The 23,348-nt window shown below is 46.0% G+C and overlaps 1 protein-coding gene across 2 annotated transcripts in view; it reads left to right on the forward strand.

Annotated features, from left to right (window-relative positions):
• Atg17 (autophagy-related 17) overlaps positions 1–8,992 on the forward strand; it is a 55,085-nt gene extending 46,093 nt beyond the window's left edge. For both annotated transcript variants that reach the window (XM_065442540.2, XM_065442541.2), the window contains 4 exons: positions 1,081–1,148; positions 1,440–1,567; positions 2,969–3,039; positions 3,803–8,992. In XM_065442540.2, the coding sequence (XP_065298612.2) occupies positions 1,081–1,148; positions 1,440–1,567; positions 2,969–3,039; positions 3,803–4,039 (504 nt within the window). In that variant the 3' untranslated portion in view covers positions 4,040–8,992. The remainder of the gene's footprint in view (positions 1–1,080; positions 1,149–1,439; positions 1,568–2,968; positions 3,040–3,802) is intronic.
• The last annotated feature ends 14,356 nt before the right edge of the window (positions 8,993–23,348 follow it).

A 23,348-nucleotide genomic window follows, 5' to 3' on the forward strand; every position in this document is an offset into this window, starting at 1 on the left:
GTCTGTCAGTGTTTTTGGCAATGCAGTCATGTAGCAGTTCTATCTTTTACACTATAACCAGCGTTGTTTTCCTTGCAACGAGCCATTGTACATGTCGCAAGTCTTTCACACAAGTCCGACGCACTCCTTTATTACATGCAAGCAACGTGTTCACTCTGTTATCAGGACACACTTGCTCTAAAGAGAGCAGGAAAAGTTGCTCTGACTCTGCCACAGGAGCACACCGTAAAACGTTAAAGATGGGTGGTGCAGTGCCATTTTGAAGTTCCTGCACCATCTTGCCTCAATTAAATGAATTTTTATGGCATCTAATTAAGCCTAGTTAACTTTTTAGGGGTAAGATGGATTACATTGTGTTCTAAAAGAACGAAAGACTGAAGATAGCAAGATTTAAAGAGCATGAACTGCACCACAACGACTCAAATATGAGAAAATGTTATTTTGAAGCTCTTGACGAAAAATTCAGGAGATGGAAGCTTGGGTTTGATTTTTCTCTTCATTTAGTCATGTCTTACCACAAAATGAATGAAAAAACGGATGTAAAAAAAGAAAGCACACTTCACAGTTGTAAGTGATTTAGTGTCCCTCTCTGCAAGCTGCTTCCCCACCTGGCTTAGTAGTCATAGTGACAAGCTTGCCTGCAGCAATAATCAGCACTTGTCCTGCTTTACCATGCTTGCTGTGATGGCATTCCAATTCTTTTTTTTTATCGATAGACAAGATAATGTGCTGTACGCCATTTATTCATGCATTCAATACACCCATGGTGCCCTTGAATTTGTTAGTAGGGGTGTGGAATGGCGTGTGGGCAGTCTTATGATCAGCTATGTCTTACGATTAGGAAGGTATTGTAGAGAAAGAACAAGTGCTGGAGCATAATGAACATTTATGTTCATTGTGCAGTGCCAGTTCAATGTTCGTGCTTATAAGCAGTATGAAATGAAGGTCATGGGCAGCCAAGGTTCAGGCAGGATGAGCGTTCGTACAAACAGAACTAATGATGGCAATGCCATAATTATAATCTAGGCTACTGGTCGGTCTTGTCGTATTCATTGCCTGCTTCTGCTGTGAAATGTGCAGATGGCCATGTCCGACAACTTTGGCACCCAGCTTCCACCGTCCTCCGTTGACAAGGTCTCCATCCTCACGTATGTCATTTTTAGCTTTTTCATCAAAATTGGACCTTGGCAGAGGGTTTAATTACACAGCTGCCAACTTTTAAGATTTTGTCAGGATATGTACAATTTTATAGCTTTATTTATGATTGTCATATAGACACCAGCCAACTTAAGATTTTTCATTTGCATCCCGTTTAGGGCATGCATTGCCACTCTAAACTGATTTAGTGTCTGCCTCTTTAGTATCCCTTTAAATGTGTCATAAGATTTGTCTTTTGCCATTAATTTGTGGCTCTGTTTATGCCCTTCTCCTCTTGACAGATGCCAGCCTGGTGACATTGTGCTTCTCTGCTACGATGAAGGTCACCAGAATTATGTCCTCTTTGTGTTGGGCCCGAACTTGCACTTTCTGCACACGGACTGCCTCGACACCCTCGGCCTCAAGACAGGTGGGTCGGCATAACTTATACGTTTCTACGTTTGTGTGGTTCTCTGCAGCTTCGCTGTCACAAGAGCTAATGCAAGAAGCCATTCTAGAGTTTCTAACAGGTAAAGTGGTACTCGCACGGGGAAGCAATCCCTCGCTTTGCAGCAGGGAGTGCTCGTCACGTGACGTCTTGCCTTTGTGGGGCGAAGGGGCTGATGTTAGACATTGCTGGGGAATGGCACACACTTTGCTGCTTCAGTATAAAGCATCCTTTTTTTGGCGGAGGAGAGAGCGGGGACCTTGGCCGACTGTAGTCTAGCTATTTATCACCCTGTACTGACTGGCAGTATAGAGGCACGATCGAAATCACCATTGCCTTCATGGGTGCTAGGTGACCTTGTTCGCTTCACAGTGAGCTTTTTCTATTTTTCAGTGACACGAACATCTGCTGATGTGTCAGAGTTATGTGATGGAGCAGCTCTTGTTTTTATTGCAGTAGCAGGTCTACGGACACTCCAAGCAAATTTTTTCCATCGGCATTTCCGTGAGATTCCATTCATACATTTAGGTTATATACAGGGTGTCCCAGCTAACTTTAGCCAGAGTTAAAAAATATGCAAATGCCACATAGCTGGATAGAACTGAATGTTGTTTGCCGTCGCTTGGAGATGTTCAGATTATTTTTTTCATTCAGCCTAATTAGATAATTAGTCTATGACATCCGTCAATCTCTGCACAATCAGTTTGAGCAGAAGAGCAGCGCGAGGCTGCGTGGTGGCTCATGTCATGCTCTTCGGCTCCCTCATGTTAACACTACCACTTCATGCACAGATAAGCTCCTACATTTTCACTTTCTTGTTCTGAGCATATCCAAGGGTGTTTTTGTAGCTGAGTTTACACATAACATTAGAAATTTTTCTCAGCTTTCTCATTATTGCATTTATAATGTGCAGACTAAATCTTGAGTTAATACAGGTACGAGTGTATAATATGAATAAAGTAGTGTCTATTGGTGTCAGGCTAAAGAGGCTGAAAACCAATTGTTTGTGGTACCTGTTTTTCGTTCTTTAGTACAACAGAAAGCATACCGGTTACAGTGTACTGTACACTCCTGCAGTTGTAACGTGGAAAATGCATTGGAATATTTTTTATTTGAATCATTAAATCTGCAGTCACAGTCGTGATCGCGAAGTCGTACACTGGTATAAGTGGACATATTTGAACAGCTGGGCTAAGAAAAACAGTGAATGCAAGAACACAAGACGGGCGCCACAGGTGTCTGTGTTCGTATTGCCCATTTTGTGTTGTTGCGTTCTAGCTTTCTTGTTTTTTTCGGCTGTTGCCGAGATTGTGGACCCTAGTAGACCAGTGACAAGAGCAGTCTTTAATGTCCATGTCTTTGTCCTTCCGTTCTTGTCACCAGCACCTGGCACAGTTCGCAAAGGTTGGGTCCTGGCTGAGGTTGTCGAGAAAGAATTCTGTCAAGCCCGCAAGGTGAGGGGATGCTTTAATTAATTTAATTAAGTTCTGAGGTATTACATGCCAAAACAACAGTCTGATTATGAGGCACGCTGTAGTAGGGGACTCTGGATTAATTTTTAATCCCTGGGGTTGTTTAACATGTGCCCAAATCTTAAGTACAAGCACTTTCCATTTCGCCCCCATTAAAATATGGCTGCCACAGCTGTGGTCAAATCCGCGACCATGAGCTCGGCAGCGCAATGTCGTAGCGGCTAAGGTATTATGGTGGGAGAGAGGATGCTTCGCTACCCACTTGTTTACCATTTCTTGGGTGGTTCAAGGGAGACGGGCTAACGTAGATTTCAGCTCTTCTGCAGTGGAGAAGAACTCAGAGTTGTGCAAGAGCTGAAATCTAGGCTAGTTGGCATAAGCTAAACCACAGCCATGACTTTAGCTTGAGTTTTGCACAGAGTAAGCTTTTTGCAGTTTAATACCATGCTTATGAGCATTACTAGCTTGTTGACAATAAAGCCGATGTGCTCATCGTCTGCAGCATTGCCACTGAAACTGTCAACTCAACAAAGCAGTTGAGCCATCTGTCACTGCTATGTTGGAATGTACCTTCACTATAGCGGTGACGGTTGGCACCATCACTGCAACAAAAGCGACATTTTTCTGTTTAGATCTATGTTTAGTGTTTTCAGGGGGAGTGGGGGGGTAGATGCTGGTTCGCAAGATGGAAGTTCCAGCCACTTTTCACGAATCCCTCTTGACCTTTTGAATCTGCTACACGCAGCCGCAGAACCGATATCATGTGCCCGCTGGAACCCGCTTCTACCGGGTCAAGGCAAAGCCATGGGACAAGGAGGCTGCTGTGCGTCGTGAGCAGCAGCGGCGGTCGTCACTCCGCAGTCTCACTCAGTCATCGCTCATCACTGCCAGCTCTGCTGTCGAGGAAGTGGCCCCGCCCCCTCCTGCCCAATCGGAGGGCGCCTCCACCGGAGAGCCCTATGCACAGCCCGTCGATTCCTAAGTTGTCCACCCTCTTAAAAGACACACTTCAAGGACTTCTGTTGTTGATTTCACAGTGTGCCCATGTGGTGCCCATTCTTGTTTTCATTTTTTTTCCCAGTTCACTGCTCTTCTCCAATTGTGGCCACCCTGACTGGCTAACGGCTGGCCATTTTTTTTTTTTCATCGCAAAATTATTTCGTCTCTTGCTGTGCATCCACCACCCCCTGTTTTTAGTGCGACCCAGACCTGAAAGTGATGCTGGCTTCCCAGTTTTTAAGAGTGCTCGGCACAAGATAGCTGCATGCAGCACTCTTCGGCAGTTTTTCTTGCTGTAGGCACCCCTTACACTAACTGGCTGACTACCAGTTCAGTAATTAATCTTGGGTCATGTGTATTGACACATTGGTTTGGCTACAGGATAGGGTTTGGATGAATTGCTGTGATCTGAGCGCTCATGACTCTCCTCCTAGCAAAGGTGTTCATCAGCCTCTCTATTTTCCTCTCTTTTTTTTATTGTACCTGCCCTGTAGGCATTTTATTTACAAAGCCTCGTTGTAATTTGTCCAGAGCGCAAGGTAGGTTTGCGACAACTGCTACTAACCTGTCTCCACAGATGCCCCTTCTTTTTTATGACGATGGCTTGCTTCAAAGGCATGGGCCTTATCTTCCTGCTTTAGCAATCTTCAATTTGCTTCACAAACAGTCACGATAGTTTTCTGCTGTGCTCCAAAGGCATAGCTTGTGCCAGATATAAGCTCACCTGTTTGAGAAATATAAACATCTAATAGATGCGTAATAGACGTAAAAAAAAGATGTCTAGAAGTAGACATCTCGTTGATGTCTTTTAGATGAATCGCGCTGCTCGTGTTACACCCTGCACCTGATTCAGAAGGGTGATGAGCATGACCAAACCGTCTCGGAGATGGCAGAGGTACACCACGGCTGCCATAATGAGGAATTTGTGAACGTGGAAACTATTAGAAGTGCTCTACAATTTGGAACACAGATTGCAGCCTTCATAAGGAATGAGACACCTGCACCTGATTCAGAAGGGTGATGAGCATGACCAAACCGTCTCGGAGATGGCAGAGGTACACCACGGCTGCCATAATGAGGAATTTGTGAACGTGGAAACTATTAGAAGTGCTCTACAATTTGGAACACAGATTGCAGCCTTCATAAGGAATGAGAAAAAAAAAAAGAACAGGTGAAGAAGTCATTTCTCATTTCATGCTGTAGCTTATACCGAAACGTTGCTTCATCAAGCGACATTTCGGTTTGCATGGTACACAAAGGCACGCAAAATATTTTTCGCCTAGGGTGCAAATGCGAGCCCTTTTTCAACCAGCAGAGTTAGTCTGCTGAATTTAGATTCTGCTGCAATAATTATAGTTTATGTCGTTTTATTTCAATGAGATAGCACAAAACAAGGTATAACGCGCGGCGCATTACAGATATAGCGTTTAGTTGTTCTTGTTTTGTCGAAGTATATAATATTTTTGCGTTAATTTTTTTACTGCGTTGTTCTAACTTTGTCAAGAAAATCTGATTATTTAGCATGCATTTATAAAAGGCTCATCTGACAATGGTTGTGAACCGCGACAGAAATTTTGTCTTTTAAGTGTGCAATTTGAAATAACTGTTTAGAGATGCTAAGTTTTATTGCACATAAGCAAGTAGCCTCTGGTGTAAGCTGAAGCATTGGCTTGTGATGTGAATTGCGATAATTTATTGTCTCGAAAAAGAACTCTTGAAATGTGAAAACGTGGAGCTATGAAAAACTTGCGTTCTCCGAACATTGTAAACACAGTGCATTGAGAGTGACATTCTTTAGCCCATGAGATTGACACATGACAATATTTGGAGGGGGGAAAAAAATCAATTAATATACTATGGCAAGTTGTGCGGGCATTGATGGTATGCTGCTGATGTGGAAAAATGTACCCTTTTTACGCACTTCTGCAAGTGGAAGCTATGGTGGAGCTTCATTTTGCTCTATGCACCAATGTCTTGCTTCAAGCTCTGGTGCCTTTTTTTTTTTCTCGTATAACCATAGCTCTGTTTCGGAAATGGTACAAAGCTCGAAGCACGCTCAATGGCACATGGGTGGCCATGTTTTACTTGTTCTGAAGAGACCTTATGGTTGTACCATGGTGATGCCACTCCAAGCTGCATGCATTTTCCACCCGTCATAAATTACTCTAGCCTACTCTCCCTCGAGGCAGTAACCCGTTTTTTGCTGAAGTCGCCAAAGAAAGAATCGTAACATGTATAATGACACCCACTGTTTGGGAGATCCATCTGGACTATGTACTTCCTTCTTTCCAGAACATGTTAGAAAAGAACCTGCTGTACAAAGGTTGAGGGTAGTTTGAAGAGAAGTGTCAATCTAAGGTTCCTCTCCCGTACCCTCTATTCATTCTCCAAAGTGGCAAGTCGAGGAACAGATTTCCGACTTATTTTTGGCGCGGCATTGCATGGTGTCACAGTGCCAATATTTTGCGCTGCGAGATAACCAGACTAACACCGGCTGAAGTGCATTTTGCATGGTTGGTGTGACTGTAAAGAAAACCGTATTCCATAGATACCTATGTTGTCTGTAAAATTGCGTAATTGTTGCGAAGTACAGACCAACGGCCCATGTTGCCATGCTGAAGTACGCCGTAAATATCTTCCACGTAGTAGCTGCTTTATTCCTTTGCAGCTGGGTAGGACTCTTCTTACAAAGGAACTGGCAAATGCTCTTAGCACTATCGCACATCTCTTAAGATATCTCTATCTATCTCTCTCTCTTCTTCTAAGGGTGGAGGGGGCAGTTGGTGTTCTCTGTCAGACCAGCTACTAATTCCACAGCATAGTCGAGCCTCTACAGGTGCATAGCAAGAAGCCTTGGCTGAACGTGCACGGTATTGTTTCACGCACTTGTGCTTAATCATTTCCTGTTCACAACTTTTCAGGTATGCTGTAGAACGGTAGGATTGTGTAGGTGTTAACCGTTTGACGTGCGCAAAATCTTTCGTCATCAGTCTTTTTTTTTTTTTTTTTAAGGATGAGGTGCAGCACAAAGAGGTTTTGCTACTGTGCAGCTGCCGAAAGTAAGCGTTGTGCACAGCAGTACTTATGTATACCGGGAGCTTTATTCTAATGCTGAGAGAATTTTTAATGTAAGTATGGTACTAACCTTAAGAGCTGCAATTACTCTTAAGAGGCCCAGCATAGTATCCATGACAAACTGAAATGCATCTTGCCTGCCGCGGTGGCTAAGCGACTGTGGCATTCTGCCGAGCATGAGGTAGGTCATGGGTGTTAGTCCCTGCTGCAGCAGCAGCAGCATTTGGATTGCTTAGCATGGGTTTAATCCACGAATTGCAGCATCTGCCCTAAGTAATTAGTAGTGATTAGTGATTTTCTATGACATTTGGAACATAAATATAATGAGCACATATATAACAAACTGATAAATATTATAGACCAAATGTAAACTGTTTCCTTGTGAATATTGACACGTAAAAAATTTACGCTTACAGCAAAGTTATTTTTGTATAAGTGCAGTTTCGTTATAACAAGATCGGGCTGCATAAGAATATGCATTTTGCTTTTTCATGCAAGTAATGTTTGCCTATATATGTAGTAATTCTCCTCCTGGGCTAGGAGTATGCTATCTTCCGCAGGCGATGCTTTAAAAATTCGGTTAACATTAAAATCAAATGCCCCATATAAATAGTTTCCCTTACACAGTTACCTGAGAATGTGCACACTAATGATGCACATTAACTGCAACACCGCCCCTTGCAAGCAGCACGCAAGTTGTCCATAGAAGTGTGTGATTTCTAGGCTCTTAGCTTCTGAGACGTGCTTTTTGCATGGTATTTATTAATGGGCCAATATATGTGTGGTTTGGGTGTGTGATGTTTCATGACGTCGCAAATTGTGCTGGTAACTGTATGGGCTTTGCTTGAGAAACTCCGTAAACGTGTGCAACTTGCTTTGAGCGAAGTTGACCTTGAAGTGCATGTTCCTGCATGTAAGGTATCTATATGTGTAATCGGTATAGGCGGCCTTGGTAGTGGAGGGTATTCCTTGGGTTTACATCGATCGGTTTCCTGAATACCTGCGATTCGGCGGTTGCCAAATGTGCGCTTATGACGTATAGGTATTGCTGGCTTATGACGTATAGGTATTGCTGGCATGTCCTTTAATGTTAGGCCATTCAAGATGAGCATGTTTTCTCGCTTCTTTTTAAAATTTTGTGAAGCAGGGTCAAACAGCCGCAGAAAAAAAAGTAATTGACAACAGGTGTCAGCTAAATGAGAATGGGCAGCTTTGGCTGTTGATGAACTGATCGTCACGGTGGCATTTGCCTTAGAATTGTTTAAAAAATGTTTATTTTAACTGACACTTTCAGAATATCTTTAATTAATTTTAGTTATTTAGTTTGCAGGTTTAAAGTTGCTTACACGATATTTTTATGAACCTGCAGGGTATAATGAAATCTTAAAAAAATTCTTTTTGACTTTACCCACTAAAATCGTCCCGTATGCATTGTCAGAGTGTCATGTATTTTCCATGCGTATAACGCGAGGAAGTTGCAGAACTGTGACAATGTGTTTATATCTTTTATAAGGAAAATGCAGTTGCGCCATCGCTGCATGAAAGAAGTGTTGTGTGGTGTGTTACAACAGAACAAAAGTTAAACAGCATAGAGTGCGTATGTACCAGGGTTTTCCTTTTAAACTACGAGGGTTTTGAATAGTGTCTCAAGATGCAATTCTTAAGGGCTCTGTGTGGAACTGGAACAGCTAAAAAAACATGGGAACAGGTTAGGGGAGGGCCCACTTTTTCTGTACATACGCGAGGCATGGTGAGAAGCACCAATCTCGCCTTTGTTTTTATCGACTGCTATTGTATAGGCGAGGCACTGATGAGGTATTTGTACAGCAAATGTAAACAAATAAATGTATTTGATAAGTATTGTGCATGCGTTCTTACTGCGTCTCCAGCAAAAAGCGCAACTCTCTTGCAGCATAAGTCAATGTGGTTTGCGGAGTAGAGTGTGAGAAAAACGAAATTTCTTTGTATGCGAAAAAACAAGAGGAAAAAAAAAGATGTTTTGGGATGCTTTTTCACGAGTTCAGTTAGGATTTGGCGCCTTCAATTTATGTGAATTTATGTGTGCATGCACATAAATTCAGGTGCAGTGTGCACAATTGTGCACGTCAAGAAGTGCACCAGGCACGTACACAGGGGGTGCCCGGGGGGGGCCCGGGCCCCCCCCGAAATCAAGTGGCATACCCCCCCCCCCCCTCCCCACCCACGCCACCACTCCTCACACATTCCTAAAGCGCCGCCAGATCAATGTTGAGACTTGGCAGCTATTAATCGGTCAGCATTATGCTGCCTTTTTCACTCCTTTTAGATGGCGGCGGTAGTTATCGGCATCTCTTGTAATGTGAAGAACAGTTTTCTCATAGATTCCGCATCCGCGCGATTAACTCGAGATGCATTCAGTTGTCACCATCTATTCAACCTCAACCGTCACGCTCATAGCTGTTGCTTTTGTTAGTTCAACCTTCTTTGTTTAGGCTGATCCTGGGACCAGAAAAGGGATGCGGCTGTTACAGAGCTAGTCTGCACTCTCGTGGAACGAGTTGCGGCCGGAGAAAACGCCAATTGCATTTAACTTTTCCCTTTGCTTCATTATTTCCTTGAGTTACGGCTCGCCGCGAGGCTGGCAGGTGCCCGCGACCATATACCAGTGATATGGGTTAGATAAGGTGGGAAATAAAATAATGTGAAAGTGCGTCCATCATGAAACCCTGCCATAACCCTTAAACCCATAAGCAAGATGACGGTCGCCCGTTATCTCGTCTGTTTTTCCCTAACTGTATAGCACTTTTTGTGCAAAATTGGCAACTGGAAACAAAAATCGAAAGGAGTTGAGAAATTAAGTAGGGGTGTGCGAATATTGAAATTTTCGAATACGAATCGAATACGAATAAGGCGGAAAACTGACTTCGAATATCGAATCGAATATCGAATATATGTGTAGTATTAAAATATTGCAAAACGAGGTAACAATAGCTTCATTACCCTTTTAAAAATAACATTGCATTTTACAAGGCTGCTTCAGGTTAAAGAGGCACTCAGGTAATGTCAGGTAATGCTCTGTCAGGTTATCGATATGCCCACAGATTATCGAGAAGGAAAATATACTGCTCAACATGTTCAGAAAGTAAGGGCTCTCTATGCACTGTGACATTTGTCCAGGTAACATTTTCTAGGTGCATATTTTATTGCGCATACTTACAAAGCCCGAAAGTACATCATATATTGTTATGAAAGAGCCCTGGAATAAAGCTTGGTAAAAAAAAAATCGAAACTGATCATGTCTCACGGGCTTGATGCAGATAGACTGGAACAGAGCGTACACATTCATAGTAAGGTTCGTTACAGCACTTAAGATCACAGTGCTGTAACGCTGTGTCGTCGTTTTGTCCCTGTTTTGTGTAGCGCTGTAACGAACCTTACTATGAATCCCAACAAACTGGCCCAACTTGCCATCTTGATGTAGAGCACACAGATAATGAGCGGATCATGTGAAGCTCTCAGTGAATAAACATGTTTTTAGGAGAATGTGGAGCAAGCACATAATTCGTTAATTGCTAAATTATTCACAGTCTGTCCGAATATTCGCCGTTTCGACCATTATTCGGCCGTCCTCGAATATTCGGGAATTTATGAATATGCATTTCTCGAATCGAACACGCTTCGAATAAGGAAAATATTCGATTCGTATTCGAAATTTCGAATATTCGCACACCCCTAAAATTAAGTGATCTACTAAGGGAGAGAGCCAAGGCAACAACCAAACTGCAAGGGAAATCGAATAATAAAAAATGTTAACCGTTGTTTATGAGAATATTTATGGATCAACATCTTTTTATTTAAAAAGGAAGTAGAGAAAACGCCGCCGGAAGTGGAGAACAATTACTTGCTTTGAATGACGCTTCTACAGTTATCGGTCGAACCGCCTCACGTAGCCAGTTCTCTGCTGTGCTTATGTGGGTGTTTATCTAACCTTTCGCGTTGAGCGCAGTACATCTAGAATCGCAGAGTCCTGCGCTCTACGTGGTTGTGTGGGACTGGCGGCCGCACAGCGTTACGCAATTCGCGGAACTGTCAAAACTTAACAAGGCGAAAATAACTGATATTCGAAACTATAACATGAGAAAGACTGAAGAAGCCGTAAAAAATTAATGCAGCCTGAAATCAGTAAAAAAGAAACCTGGCTTGGGACGAACCATGATGTATACACTAAAAGATATCATCAGCAATCTCGAAGGTATAGTAAAAGCAGCGGAAAAATTTTAAGCTGACCTGTATACAGTACTCAGAGGAGACACGACACCTCACTTAGAAACAGTAATGAACAGGATACAGAAACTTTCCTATAACTAGTGATGAGGTCAGAAGGGCCCTGCAAGAAATGAAACGATGAAGAGCGGGAGGATAAGGTGGAATAACAGTCGATTTAATCAAAGATGGAGGAGACGTAATGCTTGGAAAACTGGCGGCTCTTTATACGAAGTGTCTATCGACTGCAAGGGTCCCAGAAAACTGGAAGAATGCAGACATTATACTAATCCACAAAAAAGGAGACACTAAAGAATTGAAAAATTATAGGACCATTAGCTTGCTCCCAGTATTATATGAAATATTTACCAAAATAATCTCCAATAGAATAAGGGCAACACTGGATTTCGTCAACCAAGAGAACAGGCTGGCTTCAGGAAGAGATACTTTACAATGGATGACATCCATGCCATCACTCACGTTATTGCGAAATCCGCAGAGTACAATAAGCCTCTCTACCTAGCTTATATAGACTACGAAAAGGCATTTGATTCAGTAGAGATACCAGCAGTCATAGAGGCACTACGTAATCAAGGAGTACAGAACGCTTACGTAAAAAGCTTGGAAAATATTGCTACATGCGTGTGGTATCTGTTTGTTTGAACGAGGCGCGTGGGCGTCATCACTACAGAAAAGAGGAGGAAGAACGAACTGGGCTCGCGCTGTGAATCTAACCGGTCAGCGCTGCAATCGTTGTTGTAAATATAATCTGTAAATAGTTTCTCGTCTTACTGACTCGTCCTTCGCGTAGGAATATGTACAGAGGTTCTACAGCTACCTTAATTCTACACAAAAAAGCAGGTAGATACCTATAGAGAAAGGGGTCAGACAGGGAGACACAATTTCTCCAAAGTTCTATTCAACAACAATGCAGACGAGTTACAACAAATGATTGGAGACCTTAACTGAGAGAATGCTAAGAGTGGCGCTGAATATTAATATGCAGAAGGTGAAGATAATGGTAAATAGTCGGGCAAAGGAACAAGATATCAGGATCGCCAGTCGGCCACTAGAGGCTGTGAAGGAGTTCGTTTACCTAGGTCAATTGATCACAGGGAACCCTGATCATGAGAAGGAAATTCACAGAAGAATAAAAATAGGTTGGATCGCATACAGCAGACATTGCCAGCTCCTGACTGGAAGCTTACCATTATTATTGAAAAGTAAGGTGTGCACTCAGTGCATTTTGCCAGTGCTGACATATGGGGCAGAGACTTCAGTTCAAGTTAAGAACCGCGCAGAGAGTGATCGAACGAATATTGCTAGGCATAACGTTAAGAGAGAGAAAGAGAGCAGTTTGGATCAGAAAGCGAACGGGTATAGACGATATTCTAATTGACATCAAGAAGAAAAAATGTAGCTGGGCAGGTCATGTAATGCGCCGGTTAGATAACCGTTGGACCATTAGGGTTACAGAATGGGTACCAAGAAAATGGAAGTGCTGTAGAAAACGGCAGAAAGCTATAGATGGTGCGATGAAATTAGGAAATTCGCGGGTGCTAGCTGGATTCGGTTGGCGGCAGGACAGGGGTAATTGGAGATCGCAGGGAGAGGCCTTCGATCTGCAATGGACATAAAACAGGATGATGATGATGATGGAGATGGTGGGCCCCCCCCCCCCCCCCCCCTGAAAGAAAATCCTGGGTACGTGCCTGAAGTGCACAGATAACAAAAGCACAGTTAAAATGTGTTGCATACATCTTGAAAAAACTTCGAATTGGGATGATACTGCAAGTTTGAATAATATGTGTGAAATGTTATATTAACGCGAGTTGAAGGGCATAAGGCCGACTTTAATTTTTGGCGTCAGTATGTCATGCAGTGGGCTGCCTCTTTCATTGTTTTTTTGCAACAATGCTTTACATGAGGCATATTTTTCAAGTGGCTGGATAGGTACTTTCAAAGTGTGTTAGACACGAAATGGGTATGTTCTCCGATGCGACGTTCACGTAGAGAGTACTTGTATGGAGTCCACATTCTGAAAACTTCGAAAAACTCACTGAATAATAGAAAATTCCACATCCATTTTGCAGCTTTACACTTTTTACGGTTTTGAGCATGGAAGAAAAGTGTTGAAATTAAGTTTTAACGCTGTAATGTTATGGGCCCTGTGTCGCAGAAAATCTGGTGTCGGTGGCAAAGTTGCCTGTGTGGGAAATATCATCCCGAACCATGCATCCCAATCTACGCAGGCCCTCCACATGGCGTATAGGCATTGCTGAACTAATTTAATTTCTCAAAGTAAGTGCATTGGAAAATTCGTAAAGTAGAACTTGCACACAACCTCGAGACATGATAGCGTCCGACTGTAATTTGAGTATACGAGAAAACATACTTCTGTTATGCGGACACTCGAAACGGCAGCTGGAAAAGGGGCGCATTCATACTTTGTTGAAGGGATACAGTGAGAATACAAAAAAATAATTAGAATGAAGGAATATTCTGTCAAAACTCTTAATTTTGTGGTAGAAGATTGATTACCAAGAAGGATGTCCAAGCTTACGAGCTTATGCTTGTGTGACGTCACAGAGTTAAAATTGTTTAGTATTTGGGCCGTTGTGACGTGGTAAATGTTCCAGAAACTTGCGAGGTTTAAATTTGGCTCCTTTGATTGTTATACAGTGTAGTCCATCTATGCCGATATGAGCAAACTAAGCCTGAACAGATGCTGTCAAAATCATTGACGTGACAGAGAGCCGATGCTTGAAGCAGGGTCGCCATGAGTATTTCTTTTCGTCTTTGCTGGCTTCGTCGGCTTGAAAGCACGTGCAAACATCACTTTGCTTCGTTATATCGAAATTTCGTTGTATTGAAATTCTACCTTTTGTGCAAGTACGTATAGTCGCCGATCGATTTTTTCTTGCACGGAAAGGGCCGCAAAATTTTCCGGATTGTCGGGCAATCGAAAAAAAAAAGCAATTGAGAAAACGATTCATTTCGATGAATTTGGGAGTCGGCGACGAATGATGCGGTTTCATGCCGCATCGACGGTACAAATTAAGCGAAGCCAGCGGCTGATGGCGTCGCCCGCACTGGGACGACGCCTTCACGAGAAGCGCCGGCAGCGAGGAGCGAATACTTCTGCCTCTCGCTCCAACGGGTCACCGAAACTCGAGATTACGCAACCTTCAACACTAAACGCGCGGGAAGATAGCTTACATAATGGCACGCCGTCACAGCGCGCTCATTATGTGCACACGCAGCAAATTACCTCTAAAGCAGTGGGCGCGGCTGCGTATGCGCTCAGCGCGCTTCAGCCATGCGCAGCCACGGCCGAGACGCGCGCCAGAATTCGCGACGCTCACCGACTTAACACCCCTTCCCCGCCCCTCGCACGTGCTTGATCGCGTTACCGCGAGCGAGATCCCCTCCCCCTCTTTCTTTTTCTTCACGCGGTGAGGCAGCACTCGTGAAGCCACTACCTTCTTTTTTCCCCCTCACACTTTCACTCGCACCTAAAGCACAAAGTGCGTGGGGCGCGATAGGATCTTATCGCACTTGGACTTCATACGGAACATGTTGCGGCTGCACTTCGGCGGTCGCCCCTGTCACGTCGCGCGCGATTTGGGAGGCGCGTTTGCAAGCAGCCGCTTGTAATTCAATCATTTGACCATCTCCGTCCGCGGAAGTTTCCGTTTATTGCCTCGGCGTACTTTTGCTGCGGAAGCGAAATTTCGTTATATTGAAATCGCATACAGACGCACTTCGTTATATTGCGGTTCTAAATACATGATCTGTGGACACGAGGTTATGGAAATTTAGATACTTCGTTGTATAGAGAATTTTGTTGTATTGAAGTTCGTTATATCGAGGTTTAACTGCGCAGCGCAACGTATCTTGGAGCGCAGTTCTTAGGCGTCCGTTGCTGCGTCGGCGTTCCCGGCGTAACCGGGCGAACGAGCACAGTGGATGAAAAAAAGCAGAGAGAGCGAGGGTGATAGCGGAAAATAATCTCGCTTGACTGATCTGGACGCCAGGCCATGCAGAGGTAATTGAGAACAATGCTGCGCACGACGCTGCCCGAGCAAGTATCAACCGGGAGAGTCACTTGCGTCGCCCATCTCTCTCTGGACAACAAATCCCAGAAGAGACCCTAGCAGAACTACGCCCACCAGAACCAGATAAAAATGTTTCCCAATACAAAAACGGGAGCTCGAACGACCACTTAAGGAGAAATCTTGGAATACTATCGAAATGCTCGCTACAGATACCCTCCTCCTGACAAATCGTTAAACATCAAACAACTACACAGAGACTTCTACAAACAAAGCACCTTCCCTACACCACTTCTCGTGCACCGGATACACCCAGAAGCATACTCATCACACTAAGACATGCAATGCACCACATTACCACATTATACGGGCATGCCCATCAGCTCCAAACAATATCAGACACAACACAAACCACAATGCTAAAATAAAAAGCACTCAGTACTAGAAGGCTATACTGCTCAGAAGACTAGCTCTGGGCTATCCGGTTGGCGGAGGACGCCGCTACGGTCCAAGGCCTGGCCTGCTTCTTACAACGGAAGTGACGCAACGCGCCAAGAAAGACGGGCGAAAGGAAAAGGCGTCTACCTGGCCTGCGTCTGACGGAAAGGGGAGCTTTCGAACCCAGCTGGGACTTTTCAATAAAGATTTTTTGTCTCCCTGCTCTCTCTCTTTCTCTGTCTTAGATCCGAGAGGAGTAAAAGGCTACGCTTTTAGAAACGTTCGCACCCTTTCGAGGTTATGTCCCCTAACAATAATCGTCATTTCCCTTGCGTGTCCTTCTTTAACGCTATGCGTTTGGTACTTCAGGGTCACGAACGGCATGCACGTTATCAGCGTGACATATCGTTCTTGTCAGAAAAATAGGGGGCGCAGAGCTTTGATGAAAGGAAACGCAAGCTAGCGAGATGATTGTTTGAGGATGCGCCTAAATGGGTGTAATATTTATTTAAGAGTGGAAGTTCCGTAAGTCTGGCCGTAAAACTTGTGACGAATCAATTCCAACTAGGTCGACTCGCAGTGATGCCCATAAGTTTCTCTTTACGGAAAGGTGACGCTCCTGGCCGCCGATACAATGAGGCAGCCTGCGAGTATCCATCTCTCTAAGTGCTGGAAAGATGAAGGAAGGAAGGAAATCAACTTTATTAAGGTCCTGCAGGCCACGAGAGCTTTGGGCCACTCATGGAATGGGCATCTCCCACGACGGAACCGGGAGGTTGAGTTTCCTGGCGGCGTCGTGGACCTGCTGGACGGTCCAGAGTTGGGGAGCGAGTTCTTCGCTCCGCATTGCTTTTTCAAACTTGCGCTTGTCCGGTTCGGAGTTCATGTGAACTTGCGAGCACGGCCAGAGTAAATGATATACGTTAAGGAAAGATGAGAGACGATAACGGTGACGTAAAACACAAGCGCTTGTGTCGGAGTGTCAACTTCGTTTTCACGAGAATGAAATGCCAGCTAGCAGTGGCGTAGCCAGCTGGTGGCGCACCGAGCACGTGACCTCCCCCCCCCCTCCCCCCCCCCAAAAAATACATGCTAGTATGCGGCTTCCCCTCCTTCCTCAGCCTTCACGTCTCCGGTCAAGTGGGCGCGCCTGCCCCACTTCTCGAAAAAGATTTCTGGCTACGCCCGCATCAGTCCCAGACTGATCCCTCAGGACCTAAATAAAGTTATTCATACCATACCATACGCCACTGCCCACTAACCCACCTGTTTTGTACTGATGACGTGCTTCTCCCATACCAGCTCGGTTACCCCATGATCTGCAGCATTCCTCCAATACGAGTTCAGGAGGGAGTTTTCTTGCACAAGGGCTGTTTGCTCCTCCTCAAACCGAAGATCGTTGCGTGCATAGCGCCAAAATACTCCTCGGGCAGGGTATAACGACTCCCCCGCCCCCAGTCCCGACGCACCAACGTTTATAGAACCAAGGTTGGTTCTGTAAACATTGCGACGAACGACGAACTGCCCTACAAACGATATTCTGACCTACGTATACTCTGAGTTGCGCAGCTCAGTGTCGGAAGGGGACGCGTGAGGTCAGTCTGCCCCCACCTCAAACTCTGGACATGCATGATTTTCCAGTCATTATCTCCTGTTGCCTTTGGACCAGCGGGTGTTGCGCTGAATAGCGTTCCTTGCTTTTCTTGGCTGCGAAGGACACCTACCTCTCCGCCCAAGCTTACCGTAGCGCGATTGAAAGACAGGACAAAAGAAGACACACAAGGACACGCACGGTGCTATGGTAAACTAGTAATCTTTCAATCGTGCTACGTTCTATTATTGCACGCGGTTCCTGGTCATCTTATTAGTATTTAAATGCAGTACACTTTTTTTCTATGTGTTGGTTTGATGCAGACGAATCTATAGGGCCTCGCGTGGCGTTGCAAATATGCTCCCGTAAAGGGGAAGCGTCTGTTATAGTTCACGGCAGATCAATCAATTTCCACGGGGTACGGTTGGTTGCGTGGATATTGCGATATGCCCCCTCTTGCACGTTTCCCAAGTATTTGCTGCTCGTGAAAAAGTGTTGGTCATGCGTAATAAGTTTTGACTAAATGGCAATGTGCAGCTAGTCTTTGGTTTGTAGGGAGTAGAACTGCTGCGCTCCAAGCGCGTTCCTGACGCATTTTCGATGCCGATCCCAGACGCAACAGTACCCGGCTGATGGCGCCGCGGCGTGCTTTCGATGCACGCGACAGGCCGCACCTTCTTTTTATGCGAAGCATACTAGCCGCACAACCACGCTCTTCCTTGCTGCGCCGCGCGCGGCCGCGTAGCTACCATATGACGTCATAACAGCTGCAAAAGCGGAGGCTCAACTCGTGCGCTCGCTTGCGGCCGCGTAGCTACATAGCCGGGTCTCAGCTCGTGCTCTCGCCTGCATGAGTTGTTTCTTCGTCTATAGCCGAACCAAATGTAGCCAAGCAACAGCAGTTCACCAGGCTAAACAGTGGTTCAACAACTAAAATAAAGGCTAGTATGCTTCGCATCCTGGGCTTAACCTTAGCCAAGCCACAGCCATTTTTTCACAGCGGAGCTGCTAAGGGCCAGTTCCCCCAGGATGATGTCCGCGTGTCGACACGGAACTATCATCATCAGGACTCGCCGAAGCGTCGTCTTCTTCCACAGCTGGCTCGTTGGCGCCACTGCTCCCGCGTTTGTCGCCGGCATTAATTAATTAATTAAGAAACACGATGACGTAACTAATTTTGCAGCGATGCTGTTAAGAGATGCATCGTGTCCGTGTGTAGACACACAGCTCCCCCATATCTGGGCTGATCCCGAAGATAGTGCGATACCGGGCCGACTCGCGGTGGAGGCGAAGCAGGCGTTAAGCACTCCATACGTGCGCCGATCCCGAAGATAGTGCAATGCCGGGCGGATCCGCGGGGGAAGTGCATATGCGCAGCTTCGCTGGTCATCCTTCTTCACAGAGTCGAAGGGCGCTGAGATTTTACTGTTTGTGCGAAGTGACTTTAAGGAGAATGGAAGAGATAAGTGCAGTGCCTTAATTGTCTCTCACAGGAGGACACCTGAACAGCACTGCATTGGGAAAAGGGTGTGAGGAGAAAAAGATGGAGAGGAAAGGAGAAGGTGGCAAAAGAAAACAAGCGTATGCCAGTGGTCGTGTCTGTACTATGTGTCAGTGGTTTCGTTGTCGGTTTAAGGGGCCAAGAAAACCAGGCACACCAGAAAGCCACAACTAGGAACAACAGGTAACAGAAATCCTTTTCCTAAGCAAGCTGTTTATTTGTTTACTTGTTGTCAAATAAATCTTGAACACTAAAAATTCACCGACGATTACGGCACTTCCTAATGCGAAATTTGAGCGCATGCTCTATACGTGTTTTCATAGCGCGATATTAGGACTGGCGCCTAGGAGGTATAATTTTTTTGTTTCTTTTGGAACCTCCTTGGCTGGCGCGGACAATCTGTCTCGTGCGGCACGTTGCAAACGGAGCGAAGTGCGACGCAACTGCCTCGCTAATCTGGAGATCCCGAGAGCCAACGCGTGGGTGACGTGTGGGCGCTATTCACAGCAGCCGCCGCTGACGGGCTGGATGGATGGATGGATGTTATGAGCGTCCCCTTTGGAACGGGGCGGTGGGTTGCGCCACCAAGCTCTTGCTATTATAATGCCTAATGTCCTACCTAGGTTAAATAATGAAAAAAGACAAAAAAAACACTATGAACTACCACGCCGGAATTTTCTGATCCCCTATTGTGAACTGTGCTTTTGTACGTCTCCGTCTTTTGTCGTTTCCCTACTTTTCTTCCACCAATCCTCCAGTCGCCTCTTACTAATGTCTATTGCGGGCATGTTTGCTTTACCACTGCTCCCATTGAACCCAAGGGCTTCAAGGAGGCCAGTGGTGCCTAAAGCGACCGCTGGGTAGACGTCTTCACATCCTAATAAAACATGCTCCGTAGTTTCCCTAGCTTTACCACAGCAAGCACATGCTTCTTCTTCCTTCTTATATCTCGCTTTATAGGTGCGTGTTCTAAGGCATCCCGATCTCGCTTCGAAAAGTAATGAGCTTCCCTTTGAGTTGTCATAAATTGTTTCTTTCCTGATTTCGTGTTTTCCTCTTAAGTAGTTACTCATGGCCAGTTTCTTTTCCATTGCCGCCACCCATGAGATTAATTCAGCTTCTCTGACTTTCCGCTTGACCTTTGTTGTTGTGTTGTCCACCCTACAGGCCGCATACTTGATGGTAAGCTTCCTAGTTCTTTTCCTCCACTGTGAATCAATGTTGTTCCTTTACAGATACCTGAACACAGGGCGCCTCAGAGCACGCGCGCTCTCTGGCGCCATCTCGCTACCATTGTCTCCGCAGCTACGCCTTCCTTCTCACCTTTTCACTACACCCCCCTCCTCCGCTTTTCTTCTCGCGTCTTTCGTCCCCCCACTACGCTCCGCGTTCACTTTCATCTTTCGTTGTTGTGCTCGTTCGCTCGGTTACGGCGACGCTCGCCGCAGGAACGGTAAAAGCGCTGCGCCCTAAAATGCCTGTCGCGTTTCGACTGGCTGCTCAAAAGAGCGTTCGACTTCGTCGCAAACTCGACTTTCAAATTCACAAAAGACTTGCCGCTAGATCCACTTGATACCTTTCAGGTCAAGACAGTTGTAAGATAGAAAAGTGTGCAACCTTTCCGAAGCATTGCGATTACTGGAAAAAAGAAAAGCAGCGAGTTCGATCTACAAACCAACCGATGAAATCGCTCAGAAGCTAAAAGAGCCGATCGATCGGTTTACCTTCGACTACAACGAAACTAAATATGGGCGTAAACGCTCACAGTGGCGAAAGGCAGAGTGTTCTAGTAGGCATAGGAAAATAACATGCACCTCGCATATATCGCGAGGCTTGTCGTAAGGGGGCAGTCGCCACAAACCGCAGAACTCTCTACGACATGTCGTCTCCACGCGAGCGGCGCGGTTTCTTCACCGCTTTCGCATTCCCCCTTATCGAAACGTCGTACGAGGAAGTCCAGCTACATACATTACATATGGGTCGTGCAAGAGTCCTCCACCACACATACAGCGCACGATTTATCGCCGAGCCTTCTGGAGATCCGGGTTTGTTTATCTCTTTCCGACCTCTTCCTGGAACCTTAAGTCACCGAGCAAAGAGGAACAACACATAACGTGGTCGACACATGCTCTAGTGCAGAGGACAAATAGATATTTATGACTGCGGTGCGCGCTCGGCTGGGGAGCGCAAGTATATATATATATATATGTGTGAATGCAGTGTCCCTTTCTAATCGGTCCCAAAGAGGCACCGATAAGACTACTTCATCGACACATCAAGACGTGGCTGGTGCCCTTTCTCTAGGCGAAAGCCGATTGTGGGGCGAGGTATACAGTGTGAACGGCGGGCGCAGTCCGCCAGTCAGGTGGGGACCTGGAACGCCTCCTCAGGGCTCGCTAACCCCACTAATGGCCGCCCACTGGCACGCCGTGTGGTTCATATATTTGAATGATTCGTTCTGCCGCATCGGCCTCTAGTCGGCTGCTGGTCATGCTGCGTCATTGGCCGCGCGTTGTTGCTGGTCGCCTACTCGCGCCGAACACGCCCTGGGCTCGAACGAAGACGGATGTCTCCTCCAACGTCAAAGACCGCCACAAGCAGAAGCGACGTCGTGTAAGAGTTGGGCTCGGGCATGGAAACAAGGGCTAGCTGGCCCATGCCGTCGTCCGTCTCATCGTCGCTAAGCATGTTGTAGAAGGGAGGAACGTGGACTCATCGACAACGAGGAGTACTGGATTTATTTACAATGTCTGGATGAAGAGTGGAGAACGTTACGTCTCATCAGTTCAGCATGACTGAATTGGAGAACACTGAGGAGCCGAAAAAGTCTGCTTAAACCCCGTTGTCCTCCCTAGATCCCAAGGCCAAGGAAGTCTGCCGCCTGCCCCTCCGTCCAATCGGGGTGTCGAAAGTCGTCGAAGGACCCGTGTTGAGGGCGAGGGTTCACACAATCGCTCCCGCACCTTTGTTCGCTGAACACGCAGAAAGGAGAGGAGCTTCGCAGACAGGGATTGTCACGCATGAATCAAGCTGGCGCTTCTTGTTTCCCGGGATGAAACAACAATTTGCTCGAGCGTCTGTCAAACGGACGTGACGGTTACCGGATTCCTTGAGGGATCGAACGCCGTAGAACGCGCATTTCCAGGAGTTGTTTGCTCCCATCGTCTGTAACGGCGACCGTGAACCAACAAACGACACTCGATCCGCCAAAAGTGTCTCGCCTTGCCGGTGCCGCAGTTCTGTCCGAGCAGGATGCATCGTTAGCTTCACGAAGAGATTCGTCGCAGTGGTGCAGGAGAGGCTAGAAGTTCAGTACCCCCGCTGGCCGATCCTTGCAGTCGACAGGCACAACAGCGTCTGCTGTCGGTTTCAGAAATCACTCAGTGGCGATGCATTTGGCTCCTCCACGAGCCGTACCTCGTTGAAGCCGGTCCATTACCGTCGGCGCTGATACAGCTAACCTTTGATTGCGGGGGTCTGGCCCTGGCCTTGGCTCTGAAGAATATCGCGGCTGAACCGTCGGAAGCGACAAGCCGTGAGCCTATTTTGACGCGCCGAAGTGTTTGGCTTAGTTCTTAGCTCGCCGACCGGACAAAGGAGGAGGTTGGCCCTCGTTTGTGACCGACTGCGCCCTGACTGCGGTTGTGCTCGACACTTTGTTGACTACGGCATGGCGGGGTCTCTGGGATCTCTTGAACGGGCGGCTGAGGAGGTCAGCGATGGCGTCGCTGGTTTCTGGTGCCATGGTCGGAGCATTTCTGCCGGTCATTCGGGTGCCCGCTGGCATCTTGTGGCGTCGCCTATGCGGGAAGGGTATAGCTTCGAAGAACGTGCTAGATGGGAAGGCCGGAATTTCGACGATCATCTTGGAAGAAGACAGACCCTCCAAGAACGGCAAACCAAAACAGTCGCTCTCATGCCTACTGATTCTTCAAAACGGACAATAAAAGGGCATAGACAGAACCAGCCTTTAGCCCCTCTTGCCCTCCCTCCCCCCCCCCCCCCCCGCCGCCGCTTTTCGGTCCGCCAGTGATGTTAGATTATTTGGTACATGATAAAGTGGTACACACTGGTCTACACAGAAGTTGTATCAGCGCTTGCTGCACAAGACTTTTGCTTTTCTCAATGGGTGCTTCTTTTTTTGCATAACAATTGTTCAGAATCAGAACGTACTTGTAGAGAATCTTTGGGAACATATGTTACCTGCATATACTGAATGCCATCCACCTTATTAACACTGCCTTTAACAAAGTGAATAGTTGCAAAAAACAAAGCTGAGAGTCAATTTAGCAGCCAAATAATGTGCTATTACATACATTGCATTAGAAAATGTAAATCTTAACAGATGCCGCCATAGATCCAAAAAGGAGTGTGATCTGCCAGCTCGTGC

This window comes from Dermacentor albipictus, chromosome 6 (genome assembly GCF_038994185.2).
Source record: "Dermacentor albipictus isolate Rhodes 1998 colony chromosome 6, USDA_Dalb.pri_finalv2, whole genome shotgun sequence".
In the NCBI taxonomy this organism is placed as follows: domain Eukaryota; kingdom Metazoa; phylum Arthropoda; class Arachnida; order Ixodida; family Ixodidae; genus Dermacentor; species Dermacentor albipictus.